This window comes from Geotrypetes seraphini, chromosome 1, assembly GCF_902459505.1.
Source record: "Geotrypetes seraphini chromosome 1, aGeoSer1.1, whole genome shotgun sequence".
Lineage (NCBI taxonomy): Eukaryota > Metazoa > Chordata > Amphibia > Gymnophiona > Dermophiidae > Geotrypetes > Geotrypetes seraphini.
Genome location: NC_047084.1, coordinates 485899756 through 485915421, shown reverse-complemented (window position 1 = coordinate 485915421; position 15666 = coordinate 485899756). Strand labels below are relative to the sequence as shown.

Genomic DNA, 15666 nt, shown 5'->3' with positions numbered 1-15666 from the left:
ACATCTTCTTAATATCCCCTCTCTGAAAAATATCAATGCCATGTGCTCAAACATCTTTTCGGTCACTGCACCCTCCCTCTGGAACTCCATACCCAATCACGTAAGAGAGGAAACAAACTTAAACCAGTTTAAATCCAAATTAAAAACCTTCTTCTTCAAAGACGCCTTCGAGTAGCCCCTTAAAGATGCTGTTTAACAGCAACTGCCCTTCTAAGGACAATTTGAGTTTCTTTCTTTTAGCCTTTCCCCTACCTTTCCTTCTCTCCTTCAGTGTTTCTTTCCTATAACATTGTAGTTCGACCCCTTCTTTCCTTTTGTATAAGTCTGTCTGTTTAGTTAATTGTCCTCCCAAATATGTTTGTTAACATGAATGTTTTTATGGATTAATGTACCCCACCTAGAAGCCTGATTAGATAATAATAATAATAATAATAACAGTTTATATACCGCAATACCATTAAGTTCTATGCGGTTTACAATAGATTAAGCGAGGTACAAATTGATTGAATTTAAGAGGGGGGAAGAGGAGAGTTAATAGGACCGGAAATGCGTTGTTGAGGAGAAAGAGATTAATAGGACAGAGTAAATTTTTAAATAAACTTGAAACTATCAATCATCCTCTAGGCGCCATTTATAGACTCATGGCTAGCGGCACCTGAGCAGTTTCATGCGCTCTGCAATTTAGGCCATAGTTCTCTTGGCATAAATGAGTGTGCTTAAGTTAGGCGCCTAAGTCAAACCATGCCTACAATCCACCCCGAATCCGCCCCTAACCATGCCTAATTGCTGGTAGGTGCCTCGGTACAAGACGCCTACCTTGACGTGGTAGGCGCCTACTGAGATAGGCACCCTACCAGCTAATTTTTAAAGGATTTTTGTTTGGCGCTTTCAATTGTCAGTGCCAATTAAGCCAATTAGAAAACTTAAGTGCCTAGATCAGGTGTGCCAATCTAGGTGCTTAACTTTAGGTGCCATTTATAGAATCTGGGCCAATGTGCTGAACAGCAAAAGGCAGTTTAGCAGCTGAGCCTCTACTGACCACACATTACTCTTCCTTGGGTTTTGGCCAGATACTAGTAACCTGGATTGGCGACCATGAGAACGGAATACTGGGCTTGATGGACCATTGGTCTGACTCAGTAAGGCTATTCTTTTTTTTTTTTTGCTTTATTACTTTTAAAATTTTTTCCAAGAAACCTCTTGTACAGAATATTGAAAATAAGAAAAATAACATATTTTGAACAAAACAGAATCTCAATTAGGCAATAACATTCTTAATCAATACTATTAATCCCATAATATGGATCCAAGAATTCCAGTGAGTGCTTATGAAAGTAAGGCTATTCTTATGTTCTTATGAGCCCCGTATGCTGAAAACTTCATCAGGAAGGCACTCATGCAAAAAAACAAAAAACGAAAACCAGCCTTCACCATTAGCAGCCTTATTACATGAGTTCCGGAATATGCCAGCTACTTAATGAGAACTCTGTCCCCATGGGGAGGAAAAAACCTCTCGGTGGCATGATGACTAGGCAACTGTTTGGCAAGCTGCCACGTGATATTAAGGAAAAATGGTTTCAGTGCTAGAGACTCATAAAAACTAGTCGCTGACCAGGCTGATTTTGGACTAATGCTCTCCGTTTGATTTAGCTTTCAAATATACCCCAGTTGGTAAAAGTTGTTTCAGTGTATGAAGCAGGCTAACTAGCCTCAAAGCCGGCAAGACCTACCTGCAGCCTGAGGGAAGCCAATAGCGGGAGCAAATCCAGCAGCCCCAGCATAATGCGATGAGATAATACCTGGAGCACCTGTTAGCAGAAAAAAAAAAAATTGCTAAAACTTGGCATGGTTGATAATCATTAGAAAAGAATAAGACAGAATTATACCTGAAAAACATTTGGAAATTAGGTATAAAAACAGGCGTTTCAAAATTGCACACACATAAGACAAGCAATAATGAACAAAGACAACAACACGTAAGTCCACTTGCCACAATGCCACCAGTAGAACATATCAGGAGAATAGTACCAGCCTACCATGCCTTTGATGCTTCCCCAAAGATCTTGCAAGAACTCCTCAAGATCTATAAACCGAGAAGAGAGCTTAGAGATGTAAATGGGATGAAATTAAGTTTGGAGGGTAGAATGTCGACTATGCATGCTAGGATCGGAGCATCAATGATATCTGTGGCTGGCGCAGAACTGTGGAATGCCTTGCCTGGTATCCTGCGGTTTTGTATGGGGAGGATGAATTTTAAGAAAATGCTGAAAACTCAATTGTTTGCCAATGCCTTCTTATGCTAAGATACACTTCAGTTGATAATCGCCTTTTAGAATTTTTCTGACATCAATGTATGATTTAAAGCTTACTTGTATTTCTGAATTGATTGAATTTGCGCTCTATCCCTATCATAACGGGGATGATTAACGATGTTTGTTTAGACATGTTATTTGTGATAATCGGAGGGAAACAAGATTTGGGGCTCCTTTTACGAAGCCGCGTCAGCGGCTTTATCGCACGCACCTTTTTAGCGCTTGCTAACCCCCGCACTAACCGAAAAACTACTGCCTGCTCAATAGGAGGCGGTAGCAGTTAGCGCGGCCGGCAAATTAGCGCGCATTATTACGCGGCTTCGTAAAAGGAGCCCTTTATGTATGTGATATGGAAACCGCATAGTTGTATACGGTATATAAATTTTTTAATAAATAAATAAAAATTTCTTTCCCACCTAAAACCTGGGCGTGTTACAAATTAACATGCACAATTTCATATCTAAAACACAACACATATAAAACAGTTTCACTTTTCACAATAGGTATTAATTATCCTTCTTCCAAAAAAAAAATAATAATAAATGCTTGTACAAATATCTGTGTTTTGAGCAGATGATGAAACTGGCCAACCTGTTTGCATTCCATAGTCTTGCTGCTGCTATGGAAAATCAGATCAGGGCGGTTTACAATAAAAACATATTATGTTTAGTTGAAAAGAACTCCAATAATTAAACAAGAAAGCCTAACCAACACATTCTTAAAAGAACTACATAAAAACAGACACCCTTAGACACATTCAACATAGAAGAAAACTGGTATGTCTAAATGATATTTAACCACACTTATTGAAAATCATTTTCAATCCTATTTCACAGTTTAAAATAGCATAGAAATATCTTTTCTTGCAGGTTTCTGCAACTGTGTAAAGTGTTATTTGAGGGGGGGATTCATCAAGGGGTGTTAACCAATTTAATGCAAATTAAGGGTCTGATTCTATAAATGGGCATCCCAATTGTAGGCGGCGGGAGGCGTCCTACCACGGTCTGGCAGCCAATCAGAATGCACGTTCTTAGAAAAAACCCAGACATGGAAGGTCACCTGCACTGTAGACATCTGTCGCAGGTCTACAGAGATGAGTAGGGACACTTAAGCTTACCCAAGGCTGGTTTTGCCTAGAAGTGGCCTTGGTGAGTTTAAGCATCCCTACACATCTCCCTAGAGCTGCGACAGATGCCTGAAATGTAGGCCTGCAAAATGCTGGCCTACATTTCAATCCTAAAAGTAGATGATTGGTCCAGATAATAAAGGCTGTGGTGTCTGGACCAATCAGAGTCTTAGGCCACTCCCAGGGCATCCCAGAATGCACTGGGAAGGAGGCCTAAGACTCTGATTAGCCCAGATGCCTAAGGCTCATCCTATGGGAACGGCCTTAGGTATCTGGGCCAATCAGATCCTTAGGCCCCCCTGCCTAGTGCATCCCAGGATGTGCCGGGAAGAGGAAGGCCCACTATTTTGGAAGAAGCGGGCCTACCGGCAAGAGAGTGTAGGCATCCCTCTTGCCAGCCTTCTTCAAAGGTATGGGGGTTGGGGGTGTCAGGGTGGGATGTTGGGGGTTTAGGGTATGTCGGGGTGGTATGTTGGGGTGTCAGGAGGTTTGGGAGATCGAGGGGGCCAAGAGACAAAATGGGGTGGGCATCCCTCCTGCCAATCGCAGATGTGGGTATTTGGGGAGGGGGGTCCTCTGCCGCAAATGGCTCAGCTGATCACGGCAGGGTTATTTCCAACCCCCCCACCCCCAACCCCCCATCAATTAAGCCAGCAGGACTCCCCAAAGCTGCGGTTTCAGGGAGTCCTGCTGGCTCAGCTGATTGGGGATTCCATTGCCACGATCAGCTGGTGGCAATGGATCCCTCGGCAAAGATAGGTGGTTGAGCCATCTATCTTTGCAATCAAGCAGGCATGATTTTCTAAACAGTGCCGGTGACATGAGCGCTGGTTAGAGAATTGGGGGGGGGGGGGGGGAAGACATCTATTGTTTAAGGCACACACGATTTTGAATAGCACGCCGGTGTACAATTCTCAGCTACTTCTTAGACGGCCACCGAGACCGGCGTCCTATACAGAATCAGTCCCTTAGTGGGCACTAAATGCTAGGACGTCCCGAGAAATATAATGGGTGTCTTAGCATTTAGTGCATGCTAAATCGGTTAGCACACCTTGATGAATTCCCCCCTAATCATTTTATAAAGGCTGTTTTAAATTTACAATCTGTTCTGATAATATGATGATGTGTTTAGTTAAATTTATGTACTTTTTTGTATAAAGTACTGTTTATTTTTAAATTTGTTTATGATCTGATGTGGTATAGTGTTTAGTCTATTTTCTGTATGTTGTTTTCGTACGCTGCTTAGTTTTAGGCAGGGTATAAGTTTTTTTTAAAATAAATACAACAAAATATGGAAGGGAGTGCGTGGTAAAGTCCTAAGAGTTACACAGTCCCAAAGAAGTACAGAACAAGGACATTTGTTGCTTAGAATTGTATTATAACTAAGAACTCAGAAATTTTAACAGATGGGTTTTACTTATTTTCATGCCTTCAAAAGGGAACACATTGTAACAGTCTTCTGTATTTTGTTTAGGTTTGGCTGGTAGCATTTTGGCAGTGCTGTACTTGCTCACTGCAATAAACAAAAGCCTTTACACACACACACAAAAAAGATTGTTTTGTTCCTGCAGATACCCTTCAAAACCAGATAATAAATCTTCGAAGAAAATAAAAAGTTAATAAAAACAAAGTGAGAAAATAAATCTTAAAGGGATGAGGAACAATTTAACAATCAGCTTCCCCAAGACAACTGGTTTTTTGCCATCACTATTATTACTACTATTATTTCTAAAGCGCTACCAGATACACATAGAGCTGTACATACACTTCTATCTCCCGATTCGCGGGTTTAAGACTCATGACTTTGGTTATTCGTGAGTATTTTTAAAATCCAGAACCACCCCCGCCTCAGTGAAGCGGGGCAGCAGCGCTCTTCCTACGCTCCTGTCCCGTGCAGAGCCGTCCACAAAAATAACTCCTTTTGAGTTCCTGTGGTCTCACGAGACTACAGTGGGAACTCACGGCAGCCATTTTTGTGGACAGCTCAACACAGGGCAGGAGCGTAGGCAGAGCACTGCTTCACCGCTAGACTACCAGGTAAGCTGTACAGAGGTCCAGAAGGGAGGGGGGAGATGTCCGGGAGGAGGGGCTGGGTCAGAGTCGGCCCTAAAAGTTATTTGCATTTTTTTCAATATTTGCAGGGCGGCTCTGCCCCTAACCCCCGTGAAGGAGACAGTCCCTGCTTAAATGAGCTCACAATCTAATCAATCAAGGCAGATAAACAGGATGCCACGGTAGGGGTTACAATTAGCGGGGGATGGTAAAACTGTTGGCTAGGGTTAAGTGTTGAAGGCAATCCCGTTCCATAAAACTTCTACCTTCCCTTAAAATTCTGCATAATTTATTTGTTATATTTTAACACAGAATTTCCTCATCATAAGACCTGAATCCTGTCCCAGGACTGAAAATCTCCCCTCCTCAACTTTTTCTCTTCTCAGGCTTGATCTTACTCCTCAGGCGTCACTATGGTGGATATGGGGGGGGAGGCAAATGCCACCCCAAAATCTGCATACTTGCCCCATCAGTCCTTACCTCCCTCTATCCTCCTACCCTCCTCTGGATCTACCACTGGCTTCTCTGTCCCCTGGTTCCTCCCCCCCCCCCACACACACACACGCCCTACTAACTTATGGCATGTACCGGCATTGTAGGCTTCAATTATAACAGACACTCTCCAGCCCCAGGGTCATTCCCTCTGTTGCAACTTCCTATTGCTGCGTTGAAAGAATGTGACAGAGGGAAATCTTCAGCCAGAGCTTGATGTAATTACAGTCTGCAGGGGGGGGGGGGGAGGGAAGAACAGTGCTTTTTTAGCCTTTGAATGCTGAAGAAGGTCAGAACTCTTTTCCATCAACAACACTTTTCTGTTCTGGTCCAATCTATCATATTATTCCGGTTAGATTACTGTAATGCTATCTATCTCGGCATAACAAAGACCTGCCTTCAAAGACTCCAAATGATACAAAATACCGCTGCAAAATTAATCTTTGGAAAAAGCAAATCTGATCATGTGTCTCCTTTGTTTCTAAATCTTCACTGGCTTCCGGTCCATCTCAGGATTCACTTTAAACGTACATGTATTACTTTTAAAATTCTATATGGTATCTTCATCCCTCTTGTCCCTTTATTATGAAATGCTTATAGATTCTCCTATGCAAGAGGCACCCAACAATTCAAACTCTCCCGTCCTTCAGTGAAAGAAATCAAGAATTTCAATCAATCCTTGGTTTTCAAATTTTCTCAACTATGGAACGGACTTCCTCTTATCTTAAGGGGTCCTGGTCCTTTTCAACTTTTTTGCAAATCTTTAAAACTATTTTATTTGCCAAACATTTCAGAAATCAGTCACATTAATATTTTCTGACCGTTACTTTTTTAATATTTCTTTTAGTTACTGTTAACTGAGTCGAGCTCCATTTTGGTTGAAAACCCGGTAATACAAAGCTAAGTTTTAGTTTAGTTTAAACAAAGAAGTAGGAGGCCAATGCTGGACCCAGAGGAGGGAAGAGGGGATTAGAGGGAGGTATGGTGAGTGGCTGGACCTGCAAGAGGAATGGGGAGGAGAAGCTCACATGGTGAAGGAAAGGCAAGACAGAGGAGGGAAATGTACATGGATGCAAGGGAAGGGAGTGAAGGAAATGCTGTACATAGATGGTAGGGAAGAGAGTGTGTGTGTTTCGGGGGGGGGGGGATATACATGGATGGTAGGGAATGGACTGGGGGAAGGGAAATGTACATGGATAGTAGGGATGGCAGTGAGGGAAAGGCAATAGCTAGAAGGAAGTTTATGTGGATAGGGAGAAGAATGGCCAGTAGGAAAAAGGAGGTATTGATGCCCCTGTATAAGACTCTTGTGAGACATCATTTAGAATATTGCATACAATTCTAGAGGCTGCACCTTTAAAAAGATATAAGCAGAATGGAATTCGTCCAGAGGAAGGCTACTAAAATGCTCAGTGGTCTTTGTCTTAAGGCATACAGGGACAGACAAGGATCTCAATATGTATACTTCAAGGGAAGCGGAAGAGGCCCAGGGATGGCGGGGATGGCCCAGGTTGGTCGCCTAGGGAGAAGCAGCTTGTAGGTGATGGGTAAAAGGGGGAGGGGTATGGTGGAGGTGGAGCAGTGCACGATGGAAGGGGGATATATAGCATGTTCTTTCCTGTCCCTTGGAGGCAGTTTTGGTTGTGATGAGTGTAGCATGTGTTCCTCACCTTGTCCTACAGGAGGTGTTTGGTTGGTCCGGCCTGATGCAGCTGGGCTGGGTACAGCCAGTCTTGGGCTCCATGGGTGTTGCGGAGCCTGGCCACACGTCCGCGACTTTTGTGCTCAGTGTCTGGGAACTGCTGGATGGGTCGGATGACTTCGGCGGTGGCCCAGGCGCTTCCTCCTTGTTGTTGGGTGTGCGCGGGTGCGGCAGCTGCAGAGGTTATCGGCATTGAGGGGAGCGGGTTGTGCCGAATCGGCATTGTCGGGCTGAGTGCGGTGGCTGTCTCTGGAGTGGATCCCGTGGGCTCCGGCAGTTTCAGTGGTTCTCTTAGGGCTGGGTCCCACTCGAAGCGCTGGGGCATTGTCCTCCCGGGCAGCCTTGCTGGTGGTGCATCATGGGTGGGTGGCCCAAGTTTCCCAGAGTGTTGCTGTGCATGTGAGGAGATCCAGCTGGTGCGCGGTGGTGCCGGGTCATTGTGGTGTGCAGGTCCCAGCCTCCTCACTGGTTAGGGTGCATCCCTCGCCTGTTCCGGGTCGAGAGGTCGTCTCGGTCAGGCCCTGCACATTTTGAGTGTGTGGGCGATGACTGGGCCGGGCTCCTCCCTGGCTATTGTGCTCTTGGGTGGTGGGGGTGTGGTTGCTATAAGCGCTCCTGCGGTGGTTTGCTAAGTGGGGGATGGGAGACTCGTGGGTTTCTGCCACGCTCTGTGGGGAGACATGGTGGGCCTCACGGCATCTGAGAGGCACCCTGGTGGTGGCATTGACAGCGGAGGGGGACCTGGTGGTGGCCTTTCTGCAGATATAGCACATAAAATTAACAACATAGCCCAATACCCACCAATCACCACCACCCAGATTGGGAACACTGGGGGGGTGGGCGATCTCTGTGTGTGTGGATAGTTTCGGATCCGTGGGCAGTTGACTGGGGCATGAGTCAGTGGGTTCCTTTTTTCATTTTGTCAGCTGGGGGTCTAGGATCTGGCTTGGAATGAGAAGGTTTTCTGATCGGTGCTTGTCATCGGGGTGGGTGGGGGGTAGGCTTGCGGTACTATTGGCCAGTCGCTGTTCTTCCTTCTGTTCCGTCTCAGGTCCTGTGGGGGGGCCCGCAGGTGAGGGGGTGTTTGGGGATCCTGGAGACTGGGATATCTGGCGGAGGGAGGCCGTAGTGGACCAAGGGGGGGCTTTAGTGTCCTCGGAGCAGCACAGCCTTTGGTGTGGGGGGCTCACAGTTCCCATACAGGGGGCAGTGACAGTGGGGCCTCGTTGGTGTTTGTGTGAGCGTTTACCGGGCAAGGTTGGGAGATTGTATTATGGTTTAGATGGGGGGGGGGGGTATATGGTGGGCCCCAGCAGTTCTGGCACACTCTATGGTGGTTTAATCTGGCTCTTTTCCCGTTATTTAAAAAAAATAAAAAAGCCATATACACCTATCACAAGAGATGTCACTACTTGGAAATGGGGTTTCGTGCTGTCCGAGATAAGTTGTTGTTGGTTGCTAATAATTCATGGTATGGCCTGTTTTAACTTTCAAGCTGTGTTGCTTGACGTAAGGTAGGTTCATTATTTAGATGGGAAAAAAAAGTTAATGTTCTTTTCACATGACCCTGAATAGGTTCTTGGTAAGATACAATTTACTCCTGAATTCTGCAATGAGATTAGATAGGATGGCTCTATTGTTACACTGTAGCCACTAAAAGCAGAAATCTTTTCTGGTCCTATAGAATCCTGCCTGGCAGAGATCACAGAACCCCCACATTAACTTCTGACCATGAACATTACAACGGAGAAGATTTCTCCTGCTCTTGAAGTACTACACTGAAGAGACCTTTTGTTCCTATGTTTACGCACAAAAGCAAACAAAACAAAAAATTAATAGTGACGTAATCTAATTTGCAAATTGTACCAGAGCTGAGACTTTTTCGGAAGACAAGAAGGTATTGCAACGGTGATAATGAAAAAAGTTCCAAGATTGCTACGAAAAAACCCCCCCCCCAAACTTTTTTCTAATGCTTTTATCCAACTTCATTGTCCACCCGACTGCTTATTCCCTCAAAGAAGTACAGAAGGTTCGTTAGGCACGACCTTCCCTTACAGAATCCGTGCTGGCTTGTTCTCAATAGGTCATTCTTCTCGATGTGCTCACAAATGCCGTCCTTGATCATAGCTTCCACCATCTTCCCTATAATTGAAGTCAGGCTCACCGGCCTGTAGTTCCCGGGGTCACCTCTCGATCCCTTCTTGAAGATAGGTGTGACATTCGCCAATTTCCAGTCCTCTGGTACCTCACCAGTTTTCAAGGATAGGTTGCAAACATGCTGGATTGTGCCCGCTATTTCTTGTCTTAGTTCCTTCAGAACCCCCGGACGGGATCCACCCAAGGGTTCTGAAGGAACTAAGACAAGAAATAGCGGGCACAATCCAGCATGTTTGCAACCTATCCTTGAAAACTGGTGAGGTACCAGAGGACTGGAAATTGGCGAATGTCACACCTATCTTCAAGAAGGGATCGAGAGGTGACCCCGGGAACTACAGGCCGGTGAGCCTGACTTCAATTATAGGGAAGATGGTGGAAGCTATGATCAAGGACGGCATTTCTGAGCACATCGTGAAGAATGACCTATTGAGAACAAGCCAGCACGGATTCTGTAAGGGAAGGTCGTGCCTAACGAACCTTCTGTACTTCTTTGAGGGAATAAGCAGTCGGGTGGACAATGGGGAACCCATAGACATCATTTACCTCGATTTTCAAAAGGCTTTCGACAAGGTGCCACATGAAAGGCTGCTTAAGAAGCTGTGGAACCACAGGGTGGGAGGGGATGTGCACAGATGGATCAAGCACTGGTTGTCGGGCAGACTGCAGAGGGTCGGAGTAAAGGGTCAATATTCTGACTGGCGGGGAGTCACAAGCGGTGTGCCACAGGGGTCGGTGCTGGGGCCGTTACTCTTTAACATATTTATCAATGACCTGGAAAAGGAGGCAAAGTGCGAGGTTATAAAATTTGCAGACGATACCAAACTGTGCGGCAGAGTTAGGACCAGGGAGGAGTGTGAGGACCTACAAAGAGACCTGGACAAGCTGGAAGACTGGGCAAACAAATGGCAAATGCGCTTTAACGTGGACAAATGCAAGGTCATGCATATAGGGAAAAAGAACCCGTTGTTCAACTACAAATTGGGGGGGTATTGTTGGGAGACAGCAGACTTGAGAGAGACTTGGGTGTGCTGGTGGATGCATCACTGAAGCCATCTGCACAGTGCGCAGCAGCCTCGAAAAAAGCCAACAGGATGCTTGGCATCATAAAGAAGGGCATAACAACCAGAACACGGGAAGTCATCATGCCATTGTATCGAGCGATGGTGCGTCCACATCTGGAATACTGCGTTCAGTATTGGTCGCCGCACCTCAAGAAGGACATGGCGGTACTTGAGAGAGTCCAAAGGAGAGCAACGAAAATGGTAAAAGGGCTGGAACACTGCCCATACGACGAGAGGTTGGATAGGCTGGGGCTCTTCTCTCTGGAGAAAAGGAGGCTCAGGGGAGATATGATAGAGACCTTCAAGATCATGAGGGGCATAGAGAGGGTGGATAGGGACAGATTCTTCAGACTGAAGGGGACAGCAAATACGAGGGGGCATTCGGAGAAACTGAAGGGAGATAGGTTCAAAACAAACGCAAGGAAGTTTTTTTTCACCCAAAGGGTCGTGGACACTTGGAATGCGCTACCGGAGGAAGTGATCAGGCAGAGTACGGTACAGGGATTCAAACAGGGATTGGACGGATTCCTGAAGGATAAAGGGATCATGGGATACTGAGGGAGGAGCTGGGATGTAACACAAGTATAGAAAGCTAACCAGGTAATGAGTATAGAAACCAAACCAGGTCGTGCATGTGTAAGACCGGAGGGTTAGGACTTCGATAGGAAGACAGGACTTAAATGAGAAACCAAGGTGGCAAGGGAGCCCCTTCTGGTGATACAGACAGGTCGTGACCTGTTTGGGCCGCCGCGGGAGCAGACTGCTGGGCAGGATGGACCTATGGTCTGACCCGGCGGAGGCACTGCTTATGTTCTTATGTTCTTATGAATATGTTTTTATAAAAAGGGGAAAAGGGTGGTATAGACTGTCTCTCATTAATTTCCATCATAAGTAACCTTTCTATTTCAAGCAACTGTTAGCAATGCACACTGCAACACTTAACAATAATGAATTAGAGCACTACCCTAAAATGTAGACAACCCACAATGCACATCAATATATATACATGTATATATATATATATATACAGCAGACTACCCTTATCTGAGCTCACAAAATGCTCTGTCTACAAACAAAAAAACAAAACAAAACACATTAATGACACAAAACCCCATGCATTTTATGCTTCTAATACATGCACTGATGCATTTTGCTAACAGGTTTCTACAATATGCACATTAATCATTCATTCAGAGCCTTCCATTCCATTATCACTTGTTACTAAAACAGTGACAACAAAGGGCTTTTTGTGCTGCCAGATGGGACTCACATGTTGGCCACTGATACAAAATACAGAAAAAAAACAAAGGCTGAAAAGAGCAAAATAAGGAGATCAGAGACAAAAAGGAGCGCAGGTCTTCAAGAAGTGCTTTTCTATATCTGGAGATGAGCCCAGTTTTTAAATGAAATGCATATAGAAAGATATTTCACTCAAGGGGGGAAAAAATACCTCCAATTCTAAATGAGAAGAGAACTGCAAAGTTCAAATAAATGTAATGATGAGAAATTTAATTTTTTAAAAAGCCACAAACCAGACCTTGAGTCTTCTTAACAGGATTAGAATAAGGTGGTTATTTTCTTGACAGAAATACAGACTTGCCAAGTATTCAAAATATTCTGGTAAATTACTTTTATTTGTAGATGCAAATGGTTGGCTGGTTTGTTACCACCATCTTGTTCCTTTATCAAGATGCTGTAATTGTAATTGACTACTGCCACAGAACACACCTAAGAACATAAGAATTGCTGCTGCTGGGTCAGACCAGTGTGGTCCATCATGCCCAGCAGTCCGCTCACATGGCGGCCTTCTGGTCAAAGACCAGAGCCCTAACTGAGACCAGCTCTACTAGCATACACTCTTGTTCAGCAGGAACTTGTCTAACTTTGTCTTGAATCCCTGGAGGGTGTTTTCCCCTATGACAGACTCCGGAAGAGCGTTCCAGTGGTAGAAAACTTACCGTACATTTGTACGGAATCTATCCCCTTTCAATTTTAGAGAGTGCCCTCTCATTTTCCCTACCTTGGAGAGGGTGAACAACCAGTCCTTATTTACTAAGTCTATCCCCTTCAGTATCTTGAATGTTTCGATCATGTCCCCTCTCAATCTCCTCTGTTCGAGGGAGAAGAGGCCCAGTTTCTCTAATCTTCCACTGTACGGCAGCTCCTCCAACCCCTTAACCATCTTAGTCACTCTTCTCTGGACCCTTTCAAGTAGTACCGTGTCCTTCTTCATGTACGGCGACCAGTGCTGTACGCAGTACTCCAGGTGAGGGCTCACCATGGCCTGGTACAGCAGCATGATAACCTTCTCCGATCTGTTCGTGATCCCCTTGTTAATCATTCCTAGCATTCTGTTCGCCCTTTTCGCCGCCACCGCACATTGCATGGACGGCTTCATCGACTTGTCGATCAGAACTCCCAACTCCCTTTCCTGGGAGGTCTCTCCAAGTACCACCCAGGACATCCTGTATTCGTGCATGAGATTTTTGTTATCAACATGCATCACTTTACATTTATCCACATTGAACCTCATCTGCCATGTCGATGCCCATTCCTCGAGCCTGATTATGTCACGTTGCAGATCTTCGCAATCCCCCGGTGCCTTCACTACTCTGAATAGCTTCATATCGTCCACAAATTTAATCACCTCGCTCGTCGTACCTATGTCCAGATCGTTTATAAAGATGTTGAAGAGCACAGGTCCAAGCACCGAGCCCTGCGGCACCCCACTAGCGACGCTCTTCCTGTCCGAGTATTGTCCATTTACCTGGTTTCTTCCTCCGGCCACTGGCTACTTTACTTCTGATCCAAGCACACTTGCATCCAAAGCTTTTTTTGTCTCTTTCCTGCCAATGAGAAAAACAGCACAAGGGGCCTTCAAGTGATGGGCAATCAATCGTGTGTTTATTATCAGACCCAGCACGGGCCGTGTTTCAGCGTATCTGCCTGCGTCGGGGGCCTCTATATGTGTTCATCTAATCAATTTGGATTTGCCACAAATGGCCAGAAAAAAATGCCTCGCTGATGACACACTCAGTTTGGTCCAAAAAAACGCTGAGTATATAGAATGCCCCAATTTGTGGTTCAATCATGAAAATAACAAACCGTGCCAAAAAGTTTACGAGTAGTGGTTTTGGGTTTTTTTTTTTAGGGGGGGAGGGTTTACAATTTTGCATGCAAGCTGTTTGGCACATCAACCGACTCGCCTTTATCCACACTTTCAAAGAAGTCAAGCAAATTGGTGAGGCAAGACCTCTCTCAGCTGAACCCATGCTGACTGTCTCATTAAATCATGTTTGTCTACATGTTCCACAATTTTATTTTTTATAATTGTTTCCACTATTTTGCCCAGCACTGAGGTCAGGCTTACTGGTCTGTAATTCCCCTGATCTCCCCTAGAGCCCTTTTTAAAAACTGGCGTAACACTGGCCACCCTCCTGTCTTCAGGTACTACACCACAGGTTACAGATCACTAACAGCAGATCAGCAATTTCATGCTTGAGTTCTTTCAGTACCCTGTGATGTATACCATCTGGTCCAGGTGAGTTATCACTTTTTAACTTGTCAGTATGGTTTAGTATGTCTTCCAGGCTCACTGAGATTTCTTTCAATTCCTCTGCCTTACATCTTCTTACGTAAAGACCAAAGCAAAGAATTCATTCAATCTCTCCGCTATGGCTTTATCCTCCCTGGGCACATCTTTTACTCCTTGATCATCCAAAGGTCCCACTGATTCCCTCACAGGTTTTCTGCCTTTGATGTACCTAAAAAATTGTTACTATGAGTTTTTGCCTCTTTGGAAAGTTGTTCTTTATATTCTTGTTTAGCTTTCTTTATCAATGATTTCATCTAACTTGTCAGTGCTTATGTCTCTTATTTTCTTCATTGGGATCCTTTTTCCTTTCTTTAAAGGATGGCTTCTTGAGTGCAATAGCTTTTTTTCACTTCGCCTTTAAACCATGCCAGCTCTCATTTTCTCTTCTTTCCACCTTTGTTGATATGTGGAACACATCGGGTCTGCGCTTCCACGATGATATTTTTGATCATCCACGCCTGGTTTACACATCTGACCTTTGCCACAGAACCTTTTAGCTTCTTTTTAACCATTTTCCTCATTTTATCGCAGCCGCCATTACAAAAATTAAATGCTGCTACAGTAGATTTCTTTAGCAACGTCACTTCAGTTATCAGCTCATATTTGACTATGTTATGATCACTGTTTCCCAGCGGGCCCTACACAGTTACCTCCCATACTATATCCTGTATTCCACTAAGGACCAAATCTAAAGTAGCTCCCCTTCTTGTTGGTTTCCAGACCAGTTGCTCCAAGAAGCAGTCATTTATGACGTCTAGGAATTTTACCTCCCTTTAGCACCACAAAAGCTTCAAACCCTAACTAACAATCCAAATGTTGGGACATGTATATTTACATCGTAACTTCAGTTTTCTGTGTTTGGATGAGGTTTCTGTTCTGTACATGGATGGTCTCGGCACTTCATCTGTGATGCAGGAAGATTCAACCCCTGATGCAGAATAGCAAAATGGAGATTTCCCCGTCGGGGATCACTGGCTGTGGTATTCAGGTGGGGCAGCACCCTATGAAGGTGTTTTGAAGATAGCCTGAACATGTTTTGCAGTTATGTTTGAAGTTTTGTTTTTTCTGCTCATAAGTTTTTGTTGAAACTGTTTGGAACTCTGTGGATGTGCAGTCTTTTTCACACAAACATGTATACAGTACTCCCCCAAAATTCACGGGGGTTCCGT

The 15666-nt window shown here is 44.7% G+C and overlaps 1 protein-coding gene across 6 annotated transcripts in view; it reads right to left on the bottom strand.

Moving 5' to 3' along the window:
* The window catches only part of PTBP3 (polypyrimidine tract binding protein 3), a 255937-nt gene that overhangs the window by 34798 nt on the left and 205473 nt on the right, over positions 1-15666 (bottom strand). For all 6 annotated transcript variants that reach the window (XM_033926068.1, XM_033926101.1, XM_033926075.1 and 3 more), the window contains one exon: positions 1731-1808. In XM_033926068.1, coding sequence (XP_033781959.1) covers positions 1731-1808 — 78 coding nt within the window. The remainder of the gene's footprint in view (positions 1-1730; positions 1809-15666) is intronic.